Raw genomic sequence first — 23,783 nt, 5'->3', positions numbered from 1 at the left:
TTCTATTCCAGAATACATAAAGAGTATTTACAGCTCAATAAAAGACAACTTTTAAAATGGGGAAAAAATTGATCTGACCTGTCTCAAAGGAAGCTACGTGAACAAATAACATACACGAAAATATGATCAACATCATTCATCAACAAAAAAATGCAAATTAATGCCACAAAGAGAGACCACTAGACATTTAAATGGTTATTTCTTTGAGACAGGGTTTCACTCTGTGGCCGGGCTGGAATGCAGTGACGCAATCATGGCTTGCTGCAACCTCCACCTTCCAGGCTCAAGCGATCCTCCCACCCCAGTCTCCACGTAGCTGGGACTACAGGCATGCGCCACCACATCCCGCTAATTTCCCAAATTTTTGTGGTATCAAAGAGTCTGCTTATGTTGTCCAGGTTGTTCTCAAACTCCTAGCCTCAAACAATCCACCCTTCTCAGCCTCCCAAAGTGCTGGGATTACAGGTTTGAGTCACTGCTCCCAGCTGAGATTGGCAGGTTTCATTGCATAAATTTACGTGACCAGAGGAAGGAAGTAAGGGAGGGAGATTAAGAGACGGGGGGACTGTAAGAAAATACTGAGCTTTAGTTCGTGATGTGCCCGCTAATCCATTTAGAGGTAAGGTGTTCTGATGTCTACAACTTACTCTGGAAAGCATCAGTAAGAACACAGATGGATGTTTTACAGGACAGGGGTCTGGATGCAGACCCCAAAACAGGCTTCCTGGATCTCGTGCAAGAAAGAATTCAGGGCGAGTCCACGGTGCAAAGCAAAAGCAAATTTATTAAGAAAGGAATAATAACTACTCAAGACAGAGCAGCCCTCAGGACTGCAGGCTGCCTGTTTTTACGGTTATTTGATTATATACACTAAAAAAGGTGGGTTATTCATGCCCACCGCTTTGTATTTTTTATTTATTTTATTTGAGATTGTTTCGCTCTTGTTGCTGTTATGCGTAAATTTTTGGTGCCACAAAAGTAGCACTCGAATATTAATTTCCTCAGTAAACAGGTGTCCACAACCACGCCCAGCTAATTTTTGTATTTTTAGTAGAAGACAGGGTTTCACCAAGTTGGCCAAGATGGTCTCAAATTCCTGACCTCGTGATCTGCCCACCTCGGCTTCCCAAAGTGCTGTAATTACAGGCGTGAGCTACCACGCCCAGTCAATGGCAAGCACAGCTGGACAAGGGAGAGGAAGGAGTTCTTATTCCTGACACAGGTAGTCCCTACTGCTGTGTCATTCCTATTGGCTAGGGTTAGACTGCTCAGTCTAAGCTAACTGTGATCGGCTATTTTAAAGAGAGCAGGGGTATGAGCCGGAGTGGTGGGGTGGGTAGTTTGGCAGGAAAGACGCTTATGGAACAGTTCAGAGCAGGTGACAAGGACAGGAGACGAGAACAGGTGGCCTGGATGACCTCAGGATGGAGAAGGGGGCGGGGAACAGATGTGAACTACTGATTAGAACTGGTGGAAAAGGTTGTTTACTGAAACTACAAGGAAGTTAAACTTTAAAGTAGAGAATTAAAGAATAAGAGGCCTGAACATACTGACACACTGATTCTTTGAAGAGAAACTTGGAGTTCACTGTATCTAATGCTGCCCAGGCTGGAGTGCAGTGGCGTGATCTCAGCTCACTGCAACCTCCACCTCCCAGGTTTAAGCAATTCTCCTCCCTCAGCCTTCCGAGTATTTGGGACTACAGGCATGCACCACACCACGGCCACCTAATTTTTTTGTATTTTTAGTAGAGATGGGGTCTCTCCATATTGGCCAGGCTGGTCTTGAACTCCTGACCTCAGGTGATACACCCACCTCAGCCTCCCAAAGTGCTGAGATTACAGGCATGAGCCACCGCCCCTGGCCCATACCTCTCCTTTTTTTAGACCACATAGGGTAACTTCCTGATGTTGCCATGGCATCTGTAAACTGTCATGGTGCTGACGGGAGTGTAGTAACGAGGACGACCAGAGGACACTCTTGTCACCATCTTGGTTTTTGGTGGGATTTAGCCGGCTTCTTTACTGCAACCTGTTTTAGCAGCAAGGTCATTATGAAATGTATCTTGTGCCGACCTTCTATCTCATCCTGGGATTCAGAATGCCTTAACTTCTGGGAATGCATGTTAGACATAGTGAACTCCAGGCTTCTCCTCAAACAATCAGTGTGTCAGTATGTTCAGCTCCAGTTTAAAGTTTAACGTCCTGGTCCTCTTTGCCCCCTTGCCTCTAGTTTCAGTAAACAACTTTCCTGCCCGTTCTAATCAGTAGTTCACATCTGTTCCCCTGGTCACCTGCTCTGACCTGAGTCACCCCTGGTCACCTGCTCTAACCGGTCCAGTAACCGTCCTTCCTACCAAACTATCCACTCCACCACTCTAGCTGCTACCCCTGTTCCCTTTAAAATAGCCAATTGGAATTAGCTTAGACTGTGCTGTCTAACCCTAGCCAATAGGAGAATGATATAGCAGTAGGGGCGACCTCCGTCAGGAATAAAAACCCCTTACCCTCCCTTGACCACGTGTGTGTGCTCATTATTGCTCCATCTGTGAGCCAAATCTTCCATAGAAGTAAATTGCCTTGGTGAGAAAATTTATATTCGAGTGCTAGTTCTTCTATGGCACTGAAAATTTATACATAACATGCAGCCCAGTAGTTCTCAGCCTCTTTTTACCCAGCTCCCATTCAAGATGGAGTTGCTCTGGTTTACACACCTCTGACAGGTGGATAGTGCATAGGGGATAAAGAAAATAACGCAAATGCAAACAATTATAGTAGTTAGGTGGGGGGCACATGGGTGTTTGCTGTACGGTTGGACTTTTCTCTATGCTGAGGGGGAGTGGGAGGGAGAGGAGCCATCCTTCAGGGACTCCCATGGGGTAAATCTAGGAAAACTGGGCACTAAAATAAATCATGATCATTATGGATTACAGAATAAAACAGGAATCCATGAGTCCGTACTGAGGTTAAGGAAGGGAGGAAAGGGGGACAGTGATATAGTTGGGACCTATGTCCCCAACAACCCCATGTTGAATTGGAATCCCCAGGGTCGGAGGCGGGGCCTGGTGGAAGGCGGCTGGATCAGTGGGAGCAGATTTCTCAGAAACAGTTTAGCAGCATCCCCTTGGGACTGTCCTTGTGACAGTGAGATCTGGTTGTTTAAACGTGTGTAGTGGCACACCCCTCTTTCTCTTAATCCTGCTCTGGCCTGTGACGTGCTGGCAGCCCACCCCCCAGCTCCCCACCTCAAGAAGCAAATGCACCATGCTTCCAGTACAGCCTGAAGAACTATGAGCCAATGTCTTTATAAATGACCCAGTCTCAGGTATGTTATAGCATTTCGAGGACAGATTAGGACAGAAGGGAAGGGAAAGGCAGAGGGAGTGAGCAGGGAAAGCATTCTACCCTGAGCAATACAGAGACTCACTCGATCTCCCAGGCTGGAGGGCAGTAGCACAATCCTGGCCCACTCCAACCTCCGCCTCCTGTTCAAGTGATTCTCATGCCTCAGCCTCTTGAGCAGCTGAGACTACAGGCATACAACACCGCGCCTGGCAAATTTTTGTATTTTCAGTAGCAACAGGGTTTCACCATGTTGGCCAGGCTGGTCTTTAACTCCTAGCCTCAGGTGATCCTCCTGCCTCAGCCTCCTCAAGTGCTGGGATTACAGTCATGAGCCACCACACCTGGCCTCTAAGCAATAAATCCTTTTTTTAATTAGAAAAATCCCCATTTGGCAATCATCATAGCAGTAACAGACTCAGACCAGCATCATCAGTGGACGCTAAACCTAGGAGGTTCACAATTCGATGAGACCACAGAATACTTACAAGTATCTCACCACAATTACTCATTAATTACAAAGGAAACAATTGAGAGCTTTACAGCCAAGAAACCTAGCAGACCCCACCTTAATCAAGAGATCCAAGCTAATGTCACCAACGCTGTACAAATGGACAGCAGGTGCCACCTGACAGGAGGCTGCCTCACTTCTGCGGTGTCCTACCAACAGGCTTCCTGGAATGCAGGCATCAGGAAGCATCTCTCAAACCCAGACGGAGGCTGTTTCACAACATGACTGCCTCGCACCCTGCAAAATGTCAGTATTGGCCAGGCGTGGTGGCTCACACCTGTAATCCCAGCACCTTGGGAGCTGAGGCAGAACTTCAGCTCAGGAGGTTGAGACCAGCCTGGCCAACGTGGTGAAACCCCATTCTCTACTAAAAATACAAAAAAATTAGCCAGATGTGATGCTGTGCTCCTGTAATCACAGCTGCTTGGGAGGCTGAGGCAGCAGAATCACTTGAACCTGAGAGGCAGAGGCTGCTGTGAGCTGAGATCGCTCCTCTGCACTCCAGCCTCGTGGGTAAGAGCAAAATGCTCTCATAAAATAAAAAAAAGAAAGAATTATCATGTCTGCACCCTAAGAAAACACAAGTCAGGAATGAAATCATAAACAGAGTAGACATACATGTACATATAGAGAGAATATGAATATGAGAATAATCAACGAAATGTAAAATGTTAGCAATTGATTAATCTGGGCAAAGGAGCTGTGGGATTCTTTGTACTATTCTTGCAACTTTTCTACAAGTCTAGTGTTACATCAAAATAAAAAGTTTTCTAAAAAAATATGCCTGGAAACCCTGCACCCACCTCTCCCTCCTGGAGATACACAATGTCTGTTAGCATTTTAAAGGCTTTGACAAGTCCTGCATAAGGAACCCTATTTGGTTTTTAGTTAGCAGATTTTCTTTGTCAGAATGCATATTCATTTCTCACAAAGGGGAATCCTCTAGGCCCCTTTATCTAAAACTGTGTATACACCAGTGAGATGCTGGAATTGGAACATCAGTGGGCTTGGGTGGACTGAATCTACTTCGCAGTTCCATAGAAAGTGCTTGCCCCTGCCCCATGGTGTTCCCCAGGCCCTCACCCTCTCAAAGTGTCTCCTTCTGCTTCAGCCTTCCTGCGAGTGTCAGGAGGCGGGGCATCGCTGCCCAGCCAGCCACCGTGTGCCGGGTTTGGCTCTGTAAGGTCAGGACCTGGCCTCCCCTCCTTTCCTCAGATGCCTTGAGGAGCAGCTGTGCCATGTTCTGGTCCAGTAGTGCCTTGGAAAACAGCCAAATCCTAGACGGTGAAGTAAGGGGGTTAAGATCAGGCTTTGTAGTCAGGCAAAGCTGGGTTCCAAATAGCAGGATAACCTGGGACAAGGATATAAGCTCTCTGAGCATCCGCTTCTTCTTATGTGAAGTGGGGAATAAAGTGGACATACTGATATTAAGCATTTTTTGGAGGGCGGGGAAGACTCTCACCCAGGCTGGAGTGCAGTGGCACGATCTCGGCTCACTGCAACTTCTACCTCTGAGGCTCAAATGATTCTCCTGTCTCAGTCTTCCAAGTAGCTGGGATTATAGGCCCCCGCCACCACACCTGGATAATTTTTGTATTTTTAGTAGAGACGGGGTTTCAGCATATTGTCCAGGTTGGTCTTGATCTCCTGACCTCAGTTGATCCACCTGCCTCAGTATCCCAAAATGCTGGGACTATAGGCATAAGCCACTGTGCCTGGCCCTGAACTGAAATTGATATTGATTCTGACAGGTACTCACCCAGGTGTGACAGAGGGTGTTTCCACCTATGGCCACCCCTTCCCACACACTCTCCTGCAATGTGACTTTGCCACTCCTGCATTAAGATGTGAGATCTATTTCCTCTCCCTTTGAATCAGGGCTAGCCTTGTGACCTGTGTTTTGGTCAATAGAATGTGGCATAAGTGACACTGTAGAACTTTCAACGTAGAACCCTAAGATCTGCAACTTTCACCTTCCACAGGAACACTTCCTCTTGGAACCCAGACACCTGGTAGGAAGTCTGACCAACCTGAGACTGCCATGATGTGAGGAAGCCCAAGCAGCCACTTGAAAAGAGAGAGGGGGGTTGCATGTGGAAGAGCACCAAGGTGCCACACATGGGAAGGAAGCCGCCACTCCGTCCTCAGCCCATGCACACAGCTGGCTGGTAACTGACTCGTCTGAAGGCTGATGTCAGCCAAGAGTCTCAGAGAATGACCCCTGCTGATGCCACATAGAGCAGAACTGCCTAAGCCTTGAGGAAACTTCTGACCCACAGAATTGTGAGCACACAAAATGGTTGTTCTTTAATCTCTAAGCTTTGGGGTAGCTCACTATGCAGCAATATCTAACCAACACGCTCTCTGCCACGCACCGCACACTTTAGACGCACTGACTCCTTACAAAAGCCCTGTGAGTTTTGAGAATATTATGATCGCCAATATACAGATGAGGAAACAGGTAGACAGAGAGTCACATATCCAAAGCTCAAGCAGCTATCAGTGCCCAATACACAGGGCTGTTTACAATTAAATCAACTGGAATACAAGGTGCCTGCTCCTGGGTCATAATGAGTGATTGACAGATGTGAGGAAAGGAACAGACTTGTGAAGCTTGATGTTAAACTGGCTGGAAAACTGTGGCAGGGGACGCAGTTCCTATCATCACACAGTGAATTGCTTACGTGACACCATGAGAGAGATTTCCCTTGAGCTTCACCACTAGGAACAAGATGAGCCGTGCATTTCATGGTGCACAGCTGTGGAGTGTGTGTGTGCACTTTCTGAGGGCCACTGCAAATACTACTACTTTTTGGTTTCTCTCTTTGCATTGGCTGCTAGGAAACTCAGAGCCAAATCTTCAGTTGAGCTCTAAAAAAACACAGAGGAACACATGGCATCCATTTTGTTTGCTGATATTACTTTGAGCATCTTCCTATTTTTCTTTTCCCTTCTGCCAGCTTCCTTGTGTATCTTTTTAAAATCTAGAACAAGGGCTGGCAAACTATAGCTTGTGGGCCCCAACTGGCCCACCACTGGTTTTTATAAATAAAGTTTTATTGGATCACAGTCACGCACATTATTTATGAATGGTCTGTGACACTCTTGTGCCTCAATGGCAGGGTTGCGTAGTTGCAACAGCGACCACACAGTCCGCAAAGCAGAAAATATTTACCATCTGGCCTTTTACTGAAAGTCTGCCAACTCCTGACCTAGAACAAGGTACATTTTAATAATGTGCCTCAAATCCTTTTCAGACTGGAGATAAGGACGGACAGGTGGACATGTGGGTGGACAGACAGCTGTGGTGGCAATTCTGAGGACAAGGTTATCTGGGGCCACGTTCACGGACAAGGGTCTCCTTAAATCCATGCCCTAAAGCTGGAACAAACCTGGGACTGCAAAGGACACTTTTTTGTTTTTTTGAGACAGAATTTTGCCCTTTTTGCTCAGGCTTAAATGCAATGGCACGATCTCGGCTCACTATAACCTCTGCCTCCCGGATTCAAGCAATTCCCCTGCCTCAGCCTCCTAAGCAGCAGGGATTACAGGCACACGCCATCACACTTGACTAATTTTGTATTTTTAGTAGAGACTGGGCCTCTCCATGTTGATCAGGCTGGTCTCAAACTCCTGACCTCCGGTGACCAGCCTGCCTCAGCCTCTCGAAGTGCTGGGATTACAGGCCTGAGCCACCACGCCCGGATCACAGAGGAAATATTTAATGGAGACCTAGTTTGTACCAGAATATGCAGTACTCAAAATAGCAGAATATAGTGATGTAATAGGAAATATATCCTTAGTCTCTGCCCCTAATCCTTGACACAGAGATCCTAATCCCTTGGAAGTAGGACATGCCTTTTGTTGATAGGAGCACCTTTGGTTCTAATGAGGTGACTCTTGGCGGCTTCCTGGATTGGAGTGGTCAGCAGAAAGACCAAGCCATGATTAGAGCTTGGAACTTGAATCCTCTGAGAAGGGGAGAATGGCTGGAGACTGAGTTATTCGGCAGTCACGCCTACATGATGAAACCACCATAGAAATCCCTGAACCATGGGGCTCACAGAGAGCTTCTGGGCTGAACACACAGAGGATGCTGAGCCCAGAGAGGGCAGGGAAGCCCAGAACCCCTTCCCCCATACCTTGCCCTATGCGTCTCTTCCATCCGGCCATTCTCCAATCATAGCCTCTATAAGCAATGAGTAAATATAAATAAAAGGTTTCCCTGAATTCTGTGAGCCATTTTCGCAAATGATCAGACACAAGATGGGAGGAGGTCATAGGGACCTCTGAGTTATAACCAGCTGGTCAGGAGGCAGGGGAGAGCCCAGAAGCAGAGGGTAGACAGAAAGGGTCCACAGGAACCTGAGTGTGGGGAAGGACCCCCTCCTCCAGGAAGCCCTCCTGATCCCCTCCAGCTCTCGAGCACTCACCAAGCACAGTGGGAGCTGAACCTAGGTTCTTCCATTGTGATGGGAGCAGTCATGGTAGATAACATGAAGAATCATAATAATCTACAAGTAATAATGTGTAATGATGTATAAAATGTGGCTCATGCCTGTAGTCCCGGCACATTGGGAGGCTAAGTCAGAAAAACTGCTTCAGGCCAGGAGTTCAAGACCAGCCTGGGCAATATAGTAAGATCCTGTTCCTACAAAAATGGTACAAAAATGCAGCCAGGTGTGGTGGCGAGCCTGTAGATCCGGCTACTAGCAAGGCTGAGGGGAATGGTGTCTAAGCTTGTGGGCAGTCTTGCACACTTTACCTGAGGGGGCTGATGCCACCTCCAGGGTCAGAACTCAGTTAATTTGTAGGACAACCAGTTAGTGTCCACCAGAGAATTGCTTGCTGGGAAAAAGACCCCCCGCCCCTGGTCACACAGGCGTCATGTCTGAGCACCCAGAGGACAGTAGCAGGGAAGTCTGGCATTTCGTTTGACACCTGCAGCAAAGAGGGTACCCACTGAGCATGCCCACTGGCCCTGGCATGGAACTCACATGCAGCGCTCAGTTCATCCACCCTAAGAAGCAGGGGGAGAAACTGAGGCACAGAAGGGAGAGTGGTCCCAGAGGCAGCAGTGGCAGAGCCAGGACCTGAACCCAAGTGGCCAACCCTGGACCCCACCATACTGGACACATCTATATGCAAATATATACTCAGATGTGAGACCAGAGGGAGACACACGTTCTTTGGGTCACTAGTGATTTTGTTTCATTCATTTTTACATTATTACTATTATTGCTATTTTAGCAACAGGCTCATTTCACTCTGCCGCCCAGGCTGGACTGCAATGGTGCAACCATAGCTCACTGCAGCCTCCAACTCCGAAGCTCAAGCAATCCTCTCATCTCAGCCTCCCAAGTAGCTGGGATTACAGGTGCATGCCACCACATCTGGCTTTTAAAAATATTTTGTACAGATGGGGTCTCACTATGTTGTCCAGGCTGCTCTTGAACTCCTGAGCTCAAACAATCTTCCCACCTCAGCCTCATGAGGAGCTGGGACTACAGGTGCACCCCACATCTGGCTAATATATTTTTTAATTTTTTGTGGAGATGGGGTCTCGTGGTATTGCATAAGCTGCCCTGGAACTCCTGAACTCAAGCAGTCCTCCTGCCTTAGCCTCCCAAAGCCCTGGGGTGTGACCCATGGTGCCCTGCCCTTACACATCATCCTTTAAGCCATCTACAATCAACGCTCTCATAACAATACAAAAAAGAAAGAAAGGGTCAAAGTGGAAAACTGAATGCCACCTGCTTTTGATGCCCGCCCTCAGTGGCACCGATGGGGCTGACTTGGGTGTGGTTTCAGAGGGACAGAGAGGGGCCTCTGAGTGAGGACTTCCCATGTCCCAAGACACGTGCCTTTTGCCCTCTATGGTCTCCCCGCCTCGTCGCAGGCCACCTAGAGACCGTTACCTTGCTGGGGTGATCTTTCCAGACAGCTGCAGCCGAACAGCCCTGGGGGCGCTGAAGACAGCCTGGTGGAGAAGGACACTCACGCCCCAGCCCTGGCCGCTCCTCCGAGTGTCCTGGCTGGCGTCGACCTCCAGCAGAACCAGCTCCCGGCTGGACATTCGCACAGATAGGGACCCATTGAGGCTGCGCACTCTGTAGTGCCCGGCAGCTGCCTGCACCTGCAGGGAGGCAGGGGAAGGACAGGGAGGGTCTGTGGGATCCTGGGTGTGGGGGAGGGCTGCCTCCTCCTCCAGGAAGCCCTTCTGGGCCACTCCAGCTTTGAGTACCCACCAACCATGGTAGACAGCACACAAGCAGGAAGAGAAACAGACAGAGGGAGGACGGGGAGCTAGCCCACCCCAGCCCCAGCTCCCAGCTCAGGAGTACAGTCTCATCTTGACCTTTCCACCACACGTGAAATGGGAGTTCTTACTGTGAAATGGAGAAACTGAGGCTCTGAGAGGGTCACATAGGCCACCTGAGTCTGCCTAGCTCTAAAACTTGTGCCGGTGCCTGAAGAGGCTGGTGGGGGAAGCAGAGGACATCTTTGCAACTCCTCCACAGAAAAGGAGGCCCTATAGAGTGCCTGCCAGGAACCAAAGGACCCAGAATTTCTGGGGTTCAAAGGGGATGGCATCTGAGTACCCGAGTGGTCAGGCTGGGGTGAACACGTGGCTGGGCCCAACAAGGGTATTGAGGGGAACAGTGGCGGGTGCGAGCAGAGAGGCCCAAGGCTCTACCAGCTCCTCAGGACCTGAGTCCCTCCCTTTCCTGATCTGGGCCTCAGTCTCGCCATCTGCAAAGTGGGTTTAGCCCTGTGGTTCTCAATCCAGTCTGTGCCTTGCAATTTTTTTTTTTTTTTTTTAATTTTCTGAGATGGAGTCTCACTGTGTCACCCAGACTGGAGTATAGTGGTGCAATCTCGGCTCACTGCAATCTTCACCTCCTAAGTTCAAGTGATTCTCCTGCCTCAGCCTCCTGAATAGCTGGGATTACAGACACCTGCCTCAATGCCCAGCTAATTTTTTTTGTATTTTTAGTAGAGTCTGGTTTATTTTATTGCCCAGGCTGGTCTCAAACTCCTGACCTCAGGTGATCTGCCCGTCTCGGCCTCCCAAAGTGCTGGGATTACAGGGGTGAGCCACCATGCCCAGCCTGGAAAGCTTTTAAAAGAATGCCTGGTGCCTCCATAGATGAACTGATAAATAAAATATGATACATCCACACAATGGACTATTATCCAGTGCTAATATGAAATGAGCGATTAAGCTGAAAGTGACATAGAGGAGGCCAAGCATGGTGACTCACACCTGTAATCCCAGCACTTTGGGAGGCCAAGGGAGAAGGATCACCTGAGGTCAGGAGTTCGAGACCAGCCTGACCAACATGGAGAAACCCTGCCTCTACTGAAAATACAAAAATTAGTCAGGCATGGTGGTGCATGCCTGTAATCCCAGCTACTCAGGAGGCTGAGGCAGGAGAATCTCTTGAACCCAGGGGGCAGAGGCTATAGTGAGCCAAGATCATGCCATTGCACTCCAGCCTGGGCAAAAAGAGCAAAACTGTCTGAAAAAAAAAAAAAAAAAGACATTGAGGAAACTTAAATGTATATTACCAAGTGAAGAAGCCCATTTGAAAAGGCTGCACACCGTATTCCAGCTCCGTGACATTCTGGAAAAGGCAGAACCACAGCGAGTAAAAAGAGCAGTGGTTGCCGGCGGGTGGAGTGTAGGAGGGATGAAAAGGTAGAGCCCGGAGGATTATTTAGGGCAGAGAAACTTCTCTGAATGACGCTGTAATGGCAGATCCATGACTCTATATGCATCTGTCAAACCCATAGACTGGCAGGGCACGATGACTCACACCTGTGATCCCAGCACTTTGGGGACCAAGGCAGGAGGACTGCTGGAGGCCAGGAGTTTGAGACCAGCCTGAGCAACAGAGCAAGACCCCCTATCTCTACAAGAATCGAAAACCCTAGCTGAGCGTGGTGGCGTGCACCTGTAGTCCCAGCTACTCAGAAGGCTGTGGTGAAAGGATGGCTGGAGTCTGGGAGGTGGACGCTGCAGTGAGCCATGATCATGCCACTGCACTCCAGCCTGGGTGACAGAGCAAGACCCCGTCTTAAAAATTAACATAAAATGGCCAGGCACATTAGCACATGCCTATAATCCCAGCACTTTAGGAGGCTGAGGCAGGCAGATCACCTGAGGTCAGGAGTTTGAGACCAGCCTGGCCAACACGGCAAACTCTGTCTCTACTAAAAATACAAAAATTAGCTAGTTGTGGTGGCGGACGCCTGTAATCCCAGCTACTCCTGAGGCTAAGGCAGGAGAATCTCTTGAACTTGGGAGGCAGAGGTTGCAGTGAGCCAAGATCGTGCCACCACAGTCCAGCCTGGGCGACAGAGCCAGACTCCATCTAAAAAACAAAACAAAACAAAAACAACTAAAATTAATCTTTGAGCCAGGTGCAGTGGTTCACGCCTGTAATCCCAGCACTTTGGGGGCCGAGGCAGGTGGATCACCTGAGGTCAACAGGAGCTCAAGATCAGCCTGGCCAACGTGGTAAAATCCCATCTCTACTAAAAACACAAAAAATTAGCCAGGCATGGTAGCATATGCTTGTAATCCCAGTTACTTGGGAGACTGAGGCACGAGAATCGCTTCAACCTGGGAGGCTGAGGTTGCAGTGAGCCAAGATTGGGCCACTGCACTCCAGCCTGTGCGACAGAGTGAGACTGCCTCAAAAATAATAATAATAATCTTTGAACCCATTAGATGATCCAGCATCCATGCTTCCAGGGGAACCCACCCCCACTCCCCAGTGAGTTCAGGGAATCGCATGAGCTCTGAAGCCAGACGCCTGGGTTCCCATCCAAAATCTTCCTCTCGTGAGCTCCATCATCTTGGGCAAGTCACGCCACCTAAGTCTCAGAACCATACACCCAAAATGGTACCACAGTGCTCCACACCCCACACAACAGCATCAAGAGCTGTTCACAAGATAATCCACAAGGAGGGTTTAGAACAGGGCCTGCCATGCAATCACTCCACAGACGTCAGCTCCTAGAATGAATGGTTCATATGATGGTGGTTCCTCGGATCTAAGATGCCAGCAGTGCTCAGATGGGCCGTGATCTTAGGGAATGCCACAAAAGCAAAAGGTTGCTAGTGAAACGGTGACCTGTGTCCTTGTATAGATATATCCTGACTTCGGGGACATCAACCTGTGAAAGCTCGTGCCTCTCAGAATAAGCAGATTCCTCCATTCAGAGCCATTCTTCAGCTCCATTCAATTTCCTAAAACCCAACACACAGGGAATGCACAGCAGGTGTTTGAAAAATGCTGTCAGGGCTGAATGCAGTGGCTCATGACTGTAATCCCAGTACCTTGGGAGACTGAGGGAGGAGGATCACATGAAGCCAGGAGTTCAAGACCAGCCTGGGCAACACAGTGAGACCCTGTCTCTGCCAAAAAAAAAAAGAAAAAATACAAAAACTAGCCAGGTGTCGTGGCACATGCCTGTGGTCCCAGCTACTCAGGAAACTGAGGTGGAAGGATCGCTTGACCCCATGCGGTCAAGGCTGAAGTGAGCCGTGATTACGCCACTGCACTCCAGCCCAGGAAACAGTGAGATCCTGGCTCAAAAGAAATTTATCTTGAAATTTCTCAGGCTAGGTAAAGTGGCTCATGCCTGTGATCTCAGCACTTTGGAAGGCTGAAGCAGGAAAACAGCTTGAGGCCAAGAGTTTACAACCAACCTGGGCAACATAGTGAGACCCCACCTGTAATTAATTTTTTTTATTGATATCAAATTAGTGGTCTGCCCCACACCTCCTGAGGGCCTCATCCCTGTCAGGATTTCCTATGTGCACCTCCATGTCCCTGAATTAGCCACCACCTAATTCCTGTGCAAACACCACGCACACCCTGCTCAACGAAGCCGCAAACTTCGTTGGGGACAGGGCTCTCTAGGGCCCCGGCCCTGGGGGCTTCCACCTGGATATCTTTCTCCACCTCTTTATTTCCACACTGTGCAAAATACCCTGGGTCAATAAACCCTCCTGAAACATTACACGGCTTCTCCCAAGCCCAATAGAGGGCACAGTTAGGAGGAAAATTCTGTTTCTGTCCATTTTCAAGAGTGAAATATGATCCTTCATCCCCACCCCCGGGAGGCTAAAACCCTTCTTGCCTGGACAATCACTTCCAAATGATGGATTTGGAAACCTCTCTGCCATCTGTTCTTGGTTCTGCAGAGGCCGTTTGGCTAAGAATGACGCTGCAAGTGCGGCCTCCCTCCCTCGGGCCCCCAACCTGCCTTCCTTCCATCCACCGCCCAGCAGGCCGGCTGCTCACACACAACCCTTGGCAGGCAAGTCAAGGTCATCCCCTAGGGAGCAACATCCATACCTGGAAGTCTGGAGGAAATGCTGGTCTGTGGGGATGTCTGAGTTGGAAGAAAAACGCAAAGTTGGAGTCAGATCTGTTCAGCTGGACCGAGACCTGTTTCGGGAAGTGTTGGAAAAGGGTCACAAGGAACAGAGACGGAGATGCAGAACCCCGGGTGATGGCTGCTGGGCAAATGCATCCCAGAATATGCCCAGAGCTCAAGTCAGAAACGTCTGTCCTCCCTCAATGTTCCTCAGCCCTAAATCTTACTCAGGCTGCACTCCAGAGAAAGGATGCTTCGGAAGTGAAGCCCTGGATGGGGGCGCTGGGAAGACCACTCTGGGACCCCCTATTCCCTGCCATGGTGCCTGTTCACACCCCCCACAGCCACGCCACCTTCTCCTTGACCCTGACCATGACACAGGCACTGTGCTACCAGGTTCACAATGACCATCTCATTTAATCCCCAACCCTGCTTTGCTGGGTTGGTGTTACCATCCCATTTCCCAGATAGCAAAACTGAGGCCCAGTGGTGTCCAGTATCTCAAGCTTACATAGCTCATTAACAGTGAAACTGGGAGATGAACTTGAACTTATCTAACACTAAAAGCCCACTAGACTTAAAGCTCCTCAAAGATGGAAACAGAGATGGGGACAGAGTCACCCTTGCACCCCCCAATGCACATCACAGAGCCTGGCACACGGCAGAGACACAACTCATCCATGCTGAATGAATGGACATGAAGACATACATGGATGAACAAATGAACAGCCATGAATGAGTAAATATACCTGCAATGGCTGCTATATCTTTACCAAACTGCGTTTTGTTTCTTCCAGGACATACAGCGAAAACTACATTTCCCAGCCTCCCTTGCAGCTAGGTGGGGTCATGTGATGAGAACCCAGGCAGGAATGACCAACCTTTCGACTTACAGGTCTGGCCCATAAAAACCTCCTGCCTAATTCTCCACTGTCTCTCTCTTCATCTGTCATCTAGGACAGAGCCACAAGGTGGGGAGGCCTGGATCCTGAGAGACTGCATGGAGCAGAGCCTCGCTGAGCTGAGACATGAATACTGGCCTTTCACAAGGAGGCAAACATTAGTTTATAATAGTCAATGCCTCCTGACTAATCACACACACACTGCCAAAATAAGGGCTGTGCTGTTGGCTTCCCAGGTTCATGTCTCCTGCCACCTCCTGAGACATTCCATACAGGGCACCTTCACTAAAGGTTATTAAAAATTGCCTCCCTACGCAAGGGAGCAGAACTCAGCCTCCTCACCTGGGATGTGACGTGGTTGATGGCAGCTCGAGTATCCACGCCAAAATTGAACGTTCCTGGAGGACTCTGTCTAAAGATGATGCCCCCATCCAAGCTCAGGGCCTGGGGGAAGCTCAGCTGGGAAGAAACAGACAACACCCTTTACTTCTCTAACAGCCAAGCTCTGTGTGGAGGTCACAAACCAGTGTCTGCCCAAGCTGGGTACCTGTACCTGGAAGGAATGGGCCAAGTCCAGGGCTAGGCTGTGCCGGCTTTCCCCGTGCTGAGATCTGTCGTGATGCAAACCCTTTAAGTGCAGTACAACTTTCCGCTTGACTTTCAAAGTGGCCTCAACCTCCCTTTTCTTAGCCTAGGTGAGTGAGAACCAGAGGCACTGAGAGAGGTCCTGTCCCATCTCTACGTGCCTGCAGAAGCCACCCCGGGAACCCAGAGGTCAGAAGAAAGTGGTCCAAAGATTGATGGGATACGGAGCAGTCTATAGTGTTCCATCTATAGGGCAGGAAGTGGGGACGGGTACATGGGAATGGTGAATTCCAATGCCCACAGGTAAGACTGGCAGGGTGGGCATGATGGGACAAATGTGAATACCTGTGTCTTCTTCAAAGAGAGTGCCCTGGGAGTAGTCTGTTTTGTTCACTGCCCTAGTCCTAACACTTAGCACAGGTCCTGGCGTGTAGTAGGTGCTCAATAAATATTTGGGCAAATGCAGAATCCCTAGTTACAGCCTGAAACCCCAAGGTCAAAGCTGTGCTAGAGTGAAAGAATGCACAATTCTTTGTGGAGCTGGCAGAAGAACATGCATTCCACGATGACATCCATGTCCTCATCACTGAAACCTATAAATATGGGACCTTTCATGGCAAAAGAGACTTCGCGATGTGATTGGACTGAGAATCTTGAGATGGGGAGATTATCCAGGTGGCCCTAAATTAATCACAAGGGTCCTATGAGAGGGAGGCAGGAGGGTCAGAGTCACACACCATGCTGTTGGCTTTGAAGGTGGAAGGGGCCATGAGCCAAGGCATGCAGGCAGCTTGTAGAAGCTGGAAAAGGAAAGAAAATGGGTTCTCCCCTGGAGCTTCCAAAAAGAACACAGCCCTACTAACACCTTGATTTTAGCCACGTGAGATCCAATCTGGACTTCTGAGCTCCAAAACTGTAAAATAAATCTGTGATGCTTTAAGCCACTAAGATTGTAGCAGTTTCTTACGGCAAACATAGCAAACTAATACACAACTGCTGAATTTATTCACTCAACAACCATTCAGATTCTGCCACAGGCCAAGTACACAGTAGCACGTTGCCATCTTTCCTACCTGTGCTGACTGAGAAGTTAAAACTGCCTGCTAAGAAGCTTTATTGTTGCTGTGCACCTTTAAAGGGATGCTCAGCTTCACGTTAGAACCAAGATGGAGGAAGAGAAATAAGGGTCCGAGAGGACTGAGAGAAATGCGAAATGAGAAAAATGTTTGTCATTAAACACACACGGCGGCTTTGTTTTGTTTTTTGAGACAGTCTCACTCTGTCGCCCAGGCTGGAGTGCAGTGGCATGACCTTGGCTCACTGCAAACTCCACCTCCCGAGTTCAAGTGATTCTCCTGCCTCAGACTCCTGAGTAGCTGGGATAACAGGTGCATACTACCACACCCAGCTTTTTTTTTTGTATTAGTTCAGATGGGTTTTCACCATGTTGGTCAAGTTGCTCTCGAACTCCTGACCTCAAATAATCTCCCTGCCTCAGCTTCACAGAGTGCTGATATTACAGGTGTGAGCCACCACGCCCAGCGTAGACATAGTTTTAAAAAGAGCAGAGAGGCCTGGTGCGGTGGCTCACACCTGTAATCCCAGCACTTTGGGAGGCTGAGGCGGGAGGGTCACAAGGTCAAGAGATCGAGACCATCCTGACCAACGTGTGAAACACCGTCTCTACTAAAAAATACAAAAATTAACTGAATGTGGTGATGTGCGCCTGTAGTCTCAGTTACTCAGAAAAATGAGGCAGAAGAATCACTTGAACCAGGAGGCAGAGATGGCAGTGAGCCAAGATTGTGCCACTGCACTCCAGCCTGGGTCAGAGCTAGACTGCGTCTCAAAAAATAATAATAATAAAAAAAAGAGCAGAGAGCCAAATTATACGAAATGAAAGGATTGCCATTTACTCTGTCTGTTGGTGTCAGCTGGGATTTGAAGCCTGGTATAGTCACATCTTCTGACTTTTTTTTTTCTTAGAAACAGCAGAAATCTGGATTTCACTCAAAATCTTCTGATTTTCAAATGTAGCAATTAATTTCCTCAAAAAATTTAAATGCTAAGCAGACCAAACAAAACCCATCTGCAGGTCAAATTTGGCCCACGGTGCCGGCTCTGCAATCTCCGGCATAAGAAACAGCAAACACTATCGGGAGGCACTTTGCAGGTGTCTGAGGCTGTCATCCTGCCATTCGCTTTCCCCTAAAAGCTCCAAGAACTGTACTACGTCATCCCTGGAAACACGGACACACACACACACACACACACACACACACACACACACACACTCTCACTCTCACACACAGCCTCATCTGACTAATGGTGAAGGGAGGCCCAGAAGGGTGGGTCTCAATGCGCAACACGTGCTTGGTTCACCCTCCTTCCCAGGGGCTGGGGTGCATCTTGCAAGAGACAAACAGCCAGGTGAGGCGGCTCACGCCTGTCATCCCAGCACTGTGGGAGGCTGAGGCGGGTGGATCACCTGAGGTCAGGAGCTTGCGATCATCCACACGAAAATGGAAAAACCCCATCTCTACTAAAAGTACAAAAATCAGCTGGGTGTGGTGGTAGGTGCCTGTAATCCCAGCTACTCGGGAGGCTGAGGCAAGAGAATCACTTGAACCCAGGAGGCAGAGGTTACAGTGAGCTGAGATCACGCAGCTGCACTCCAGCCTGGGCAACAGAGGGAGATTTGGTTTAAAAAAAAAAAAAAAAAAAAAAAGGGACAGGAGGCGTCTGCACAGGAACCCGGGAGGTGGAGGGTTGCAGTGAGCTGAGATTTAATCACTGCACTCCAGACTCCAGCCGGGCAACAGAGGGAGACTCTGTTTCAAACAAACAAACAAACAAACAAACAGAGAGAGAGAAACAATGACTGTCTTCCTTGGGGGCCTAGCACACAGCACATGCTCCATAAATGCTTGCTGAAAAATGTGGTGATCGCCCAGAGTATCGACGCCTCCTAGAGGTGTCAGGAAGAAGCCTTGGACGGGGGGTGTAGTTGGCATTTTACAATACTCCATTGTAATCTTCACAGCCCCTGCATAAGAGATGAGCACTACTGCCCCCATTCTACAGACAAGGAAACTGAGGTCCAGAGACATGAAATAATATGCCAAGGACACACAGGCAAAAACAAGTTTCACCCCTAAAGAGCCAAAATGTCAAGACCCTCATCCAGGCCCAGTGACTCTTATCTGTAACCACAGCACTTTTTTTATTTCTTGAGACCAAGTCTCTCTCTGTCCCCTAGACTGTAGTGAAGTGGTGTGATCTCCACTCACTGCAACCTCCGCCTCCTAGGTTCAAGTGATTCTCATGCTTCCGCCTCCCAAGTAGCTAGGATTATAGGCACCTGCCACCATGCCCAGCCAATTTTTGTAGGTTTTTAGTAGAGATGGGTTTCACCATTTTGGCCAGACTGGTCTTGAACTCCTGACCTCAAATGATCCACCCTCATTAACCTCCAAAATTGCTGGGATTACAGGCATGAGCCACCATGCCTGGCCTAATCCCAGCACTTTGAAAGGTAAGGAAGGAGGATCCCTTGAATCTGAGAATTCAAGACCAGCTTGGGAAACAGAGAGAGATCTCCATCTCTACAAAACATTTTTAAAATGAGCTGGGCGTGGTGGTGCACACCTGTGGTCTCAGCTACTCAGGAGGCTGAGGTGGGAGGATCACTTGAGGCCAGGAGGTCAAAGCTGCAGTGAGTGAGCCATGATCGAGCCCCTGAACTCCAGCCTGGGTGACAGAGCAATACCGTCTCAAAAAAGACCCTCTAACTCAGGGGTCAGCAACTAAGGCCCCTGGTCCAAATGTGGTGTGTTTTAGTAAGTGAAGTCCTGTTAGGACACAGCCACGCCCATTCATTACGTGTTCATTACGTACCGTCCACGCTTCTCTCGAACTGCAATGGCAGAGTTGAGTCAACAAGGCCTGAACCGTGTGCCCGTGAAGCCTGAACTAGTTACTACTGGGTTCTTTCCTGAAAAGTCTGGTGACCTCTACTCTGGGTCCTGGCATGCAGTGGGTGTTAAATAGCACCACGGCAGCAACTCTTCATTGAGCACCTACTGTGTACCAAGTCCTGTAGCTACAGCGGTAAATAAAGTACTGGTGGAGATCACGAGTTTTCCAGAGTAACAAAGGAACCAGTGACTGATGAATCACACAAAAACAGAACTGGGGCCAGGTATGGTGGCTAACACCTGTAATCCCAGCACTTTCGAGGCCAAGATGGGAGGATCACTTAGAGTCCAGGAGTTCAAGACCAGCCTGGGCAACATAGCAAGACTCTCTCTACTAAAAATAAAACATTAAAAAAGGCAGGTGTGGTGGTGGCAGTGGCATGTGCCTGTGGTCCCAGCTACTTGGGAGGCTGAGGTGGGAGGATTGCTTGAGCCTAGGATGTCAAGGCTACAGTGAGCAAGATTGTGCCACTGCACTCCAGCCTGGGTGACAGAGTAAGACTTTGTCTAAAGAAAAAAAGAAAGAAAGAAACTGGAATGTATAATTGGTGCTAGAAGCAAAAGATATAGGGCAAGCTGGGCACAGCGGTAATCTCAGCACTTTGGCTGGGAGGCCGAGGCGGGGAGATCACTTGACGTCACAAGTTCAAGACAACCTGGCCAACAGGGCGTAAGGCTGTCTCTACGAAAAATACAAAATCTAGCCAGGCATGGGAATGCACATCTGTAATCCCAGCCACTTGGGAGGCTGAGGCAGGTGTGTGTGAGGTGGTCTGGGGGTCATGTGAGAGGATGCTGGAGCTCATGAGTAGAAGGGAGGTGAAGGAGAGGGTGACAGCTTCAGGCACAGGACACGCAGAGGCCCTGAGGCAGGAAAGAGCCAGGCGAGGGAATGTGAAGAGGCTGGATGAGGGGAATGCAGGCCACGAAGTGGGGCTGAGGGCACAGGACTGGGGCTTTATCCCAAGAGACGCTGTCACGGTTTGAGAGCAAGGGAGTGGCAGAGTTATGCTGGCCTTTAGAAAATATCCCTCTGAGCTTGGTGGGGTGGCTCACGCCTATAAACCCAGCACTTTGGGAGGCTGAGGGGGGCGGATCACAAGGTCCCCCCTTGTGTCCATCATGGTGAAATCCCCGTCTCTACTAAAATTACATAAATTAGCTGGGTGTAGTGGCACACGCCTGTAGTTCCAGCTACTCGGGAGGCTGAGGCAGGAGAATCACCTGGACCTGGGAATTGGAGGTTGCAGTGAGCTGAGATCCATTGCACTCCAGCCTGGTGACAGTGAGACTCCATATGAAAAAAAAAAGGAAACAAAATATCCCTCTGACAGTCACATAGGGAGGACCAAATGAAACAGAGAACCCAGGCAGGAGAAACTTCTTTTGTTTGTTTGTTTGTTTTGAGGCAGTCTGGCCTGGAGAGCAGTAGTGCAATCTTGGCTCACTGCCACCTCTACCTCCTGGATTCAAGCAATTTTCCTGCCTCAGCTTCCCGAGTAGCTGGGACTACAGGTGCCCACCACCATGCCCGGCTAGTTTTTGGATCTTTAGTAGAGACAGGCTTTCACCATGTTGGCCAGGCTGGTCTCAAACTCCTGACCTCAGGGGATCTGCCTGCCTTGGCCTCCCAAACTGCTGGATTAGAGGTGTGAGCCACCATGCCCAGTGTGGATAACTCTTCTCGGGGAAGGTGGGTATCTGAGTCTTGCTCTGTGACCCAGGCTGAAATGCAGTGGTATGATTACAGTTTACTAAAGCCTCAACCTCCTGGGCTTAACTGATCCTCCTGCCTCAGCCTCCGGAGTAGCTAGGACTACAAGTGCACACCACTGTTGCTAATTAAAAAACTTTTTTTTTTTTTTTTTTTTGGAGAAATGGGGTTTCCATATGTTGCCCAGATGGCTCTAACTCCTGGTCTTTTGAGATCCTCCTGCCTGAGCTTCCAGAGTGGCTGAGACAACAGGTATGAGCCACCGCACTCAGCCCAGAGAACATGTTTCTAATCCTATTGAGAGATGACAGCAACTTGAGCCAGGGCTGGCTGGTGTGCAAAGGTCTCTGGGGCCTCCACTCACCTTGTGCTGATTCCAAGTAACCAGGCACCCCTCTGTGTTCCTGGGGATGGCTGTGCCATCATATGGATGCGTCAGACCTGCACAGACCTGGGAGGGACAATGACATACATGTATACACGCATGCAGGTAGGTCACGAGGCAGCTGGGGCCTCCTTCCTGCTCTCAGGCACCTTCCTGGCTGTGCCGGACCCACTCACATAGGGGTGTCTGGCCTGGTAGCCCAGGACGACAGTCTGCAGGGTTTCCTTTCGGCTGTTCAAGACAACCCTTGTCTCCAGGGAATAGCGCTGGTGTCGCTTCTCAGCCGTGAAGGTCCCCTGCAGGACGAGGCTCTGCGGGATGGGCAGCGGCAAGGGGTGCCTGGTGTGCAGAGGGAAAAACAGGCCAAAGCCACTAAAGCAGCTGGCAGTGTCGGGGACAACGGGGCCCCACGGTCTCAGCCTGGGCCTGTCATGAGCTGGGCCTGTCAAAACTGACCTGGCATGCCAAGTTTGGAGTCTCTCTCAGAGAAGAGAACACCAGGACATAGGGAAGCCCTGTGCTTTCACAATTTGTCATTCAGAACTCTTCACCATCTCACTGTGCCATCCAAGTGGGCATGGCTGGGGTCCCTGTCACCATTTGACAGCAAAGACCCAAGGGGATAGATGGCACACATCATCTGGTGTCACACAGACTGGGGCTGAAATCCAGGCATGGTCTTTCACTAGCTGGGTGACCTTGTGCAAAGGACTTGACCTCCGTGCCTCAGTTTCCCCATATGTAAAATGCAGCTAAAATAACACTCATTGGACACAGTGATCGGGATGAGAGGTAGCATACATGAAATAAATGTAAGCTCCCCAAGAGCAAGGGTTTCTGCCCTTCTAGTTCTCTGTCATTTTCCACGTGCCCAGAAGAGCACTTGGTACATAACAGGTGCTCAATGAATGTAAATGGGGCAAAAACACAAATGAAATCTGCAAATGATGTTGCTATTCCTTGTCATTACTGCTGCTGTTTAGACCGGTGACTTATCTAACACCACACAGCTGCTCAATGCATAGTCTGGTGTCCAAGATAGCTTTGCTCATTCCAATCTCATGCTGTTCCCAGCACACAGGCAACTGCCTTTTTAATGAGCTCTGTCTCTAGGAAATGAGAAGACTCTCCAAGCAGCCCCAGGCTAGGATGATAAGACTCTAACTTCTGCTCCCGCCTCGGCAACTAATGGAGGGGATAGGGATGTGGCAGCTTTCAGGGGAGGGGGCTCTTCTCTGGGATCTGAGTTTCATTGGGGCCCAGCAGGTCAGCAGGGTTTCTCCAGGTAGCTCTACCCATCCTGTCCCCCCCGGGGACCCTCCATACTTGAAAAGGGGAAACTTGCAGGGGTGTCAGCCTAGGAGAAGGGGCACACACACCTAAAGCGCAAGGTTCCCCATTTCTGGTACAATGTCCTGTCTCGCCTCAGCTCCTCCAGCTCGCCTTCCAACTGCAGGCCCCAAGGCTGGCCATGGGCAGCGGTCCCCAGAGCCATCAGTGACACCTGGGTCTTCCGCGGCTGCAACAAGACCCAGGCTGAAGGGAGAGATGGGCCAACAGGACCAAGCCGCAGACCTGCCTTGCAGGGAGGCAAGGTGTAGCCCCCTACAGCCTGCTGATCGCCCCCAGAAATGACTATCACAGCTGCTAAACTGGACTGCAGCCTCCAGCCTGATCAGACCACGGGATCCCACCAGCTCGCACCACAGCTGGACCTCCCTAGGTGCCCAGGGGGAAAGAAGAAGTTGGACTTCTCAGCTAAAGGAAGCCCAGCTTTGCTCTTGAATCTGTGCTAATGTGACCAGGGTCCACTTTGCAGACCAAGAAACTAAGGCTTGTCTGAGCACAGTGGCTCATCCCGGTAATCCCAACACTTTGGGAGGCTGAGATGGGAGGATCACTTGATCCCAGGGCTTTAAGACCAGCCTGGGCAACACAGCAATACCTCATGTGTGCTTAAAAAAAAGTCAGAG

The 23,783-nt window shown here is 49.6% G+C and overlaps 1 protein-coding gene across 5 annotated transcripts in view; it reads right to left on the bottom strand.

The window, feature by feature from the left end:
• Positions 1-23,460, bottom strand: part of LOC103796577 (uncharacterized) — a 196,163-nt gene extending 172,703 nt beyond the window's left edge. Inside the window, exons 1-10 of one of the 5 annotated variants that reach the window (XR_013524594.1) lie at positions 23,190-23,460; positions 21,987-22,149; positions 21,790-21,876; positions 15,703-15,840; positions 15,492-15,608; positions 14,226-14,318; positions 9,771-9,988; positions 8,286-8,366; positions 7,995-8,041; positions 4,997-5,129 (exon numbers count right to left, since the gene is read on the bottom strand). Coding sequence is in view for 2 of the 5 variants with exons in the window: in XM_078344638.1 (XP_078200764.1) it covers positions 4,940-5,129; positions 9,771-9,988; positions 14,226-14,318; positions 15,492-15,608; positions 15,703-15,840; positions 21,790-21,876; positions 21,987-22,149; positions 23,190-23,305 (1,122 nt within the window). In the remaining 3 variants the exon portion in view is untranslated. Of the gene's footprint in view, positions 1-4,935; positions 5,130-6,891; positions 8,367-9,770; positions 9,989-14,225; positions 14,319-15,491; positions 15,609-15,702; positions 15,841-21,789; positions 21,877-21,986; positions 22,150-23,189 lie in introns of those variants that run through there. The other 4 variants (XR_013524593.1, XR_013524592.1, XM_078344638.1 and 1 more) reach the window with 4 other exon arrangements.
• Positions 23,461-23,783: the final 323 nt, after the last annotated feature.

This window comes from Callithrix jacchus, chromosome 12 (genome assembly GCF_049354715.1).
Source record: "Callithrix jacchus isolate 240 chromosome 12, calJac240_pri, whole genome shotgun sequence".
Lineage (NCBI taxonomy): Eukaryota > Metazoa > Chordata > Mammalia > Primates > Cebidae > Callithrix > Callithrix jacchus.
The sequence above is the reverse complement of the archived record's forward strand: the minus strand, read 5'-3'. Positions and strand labels throughout refer to the sequence as shown.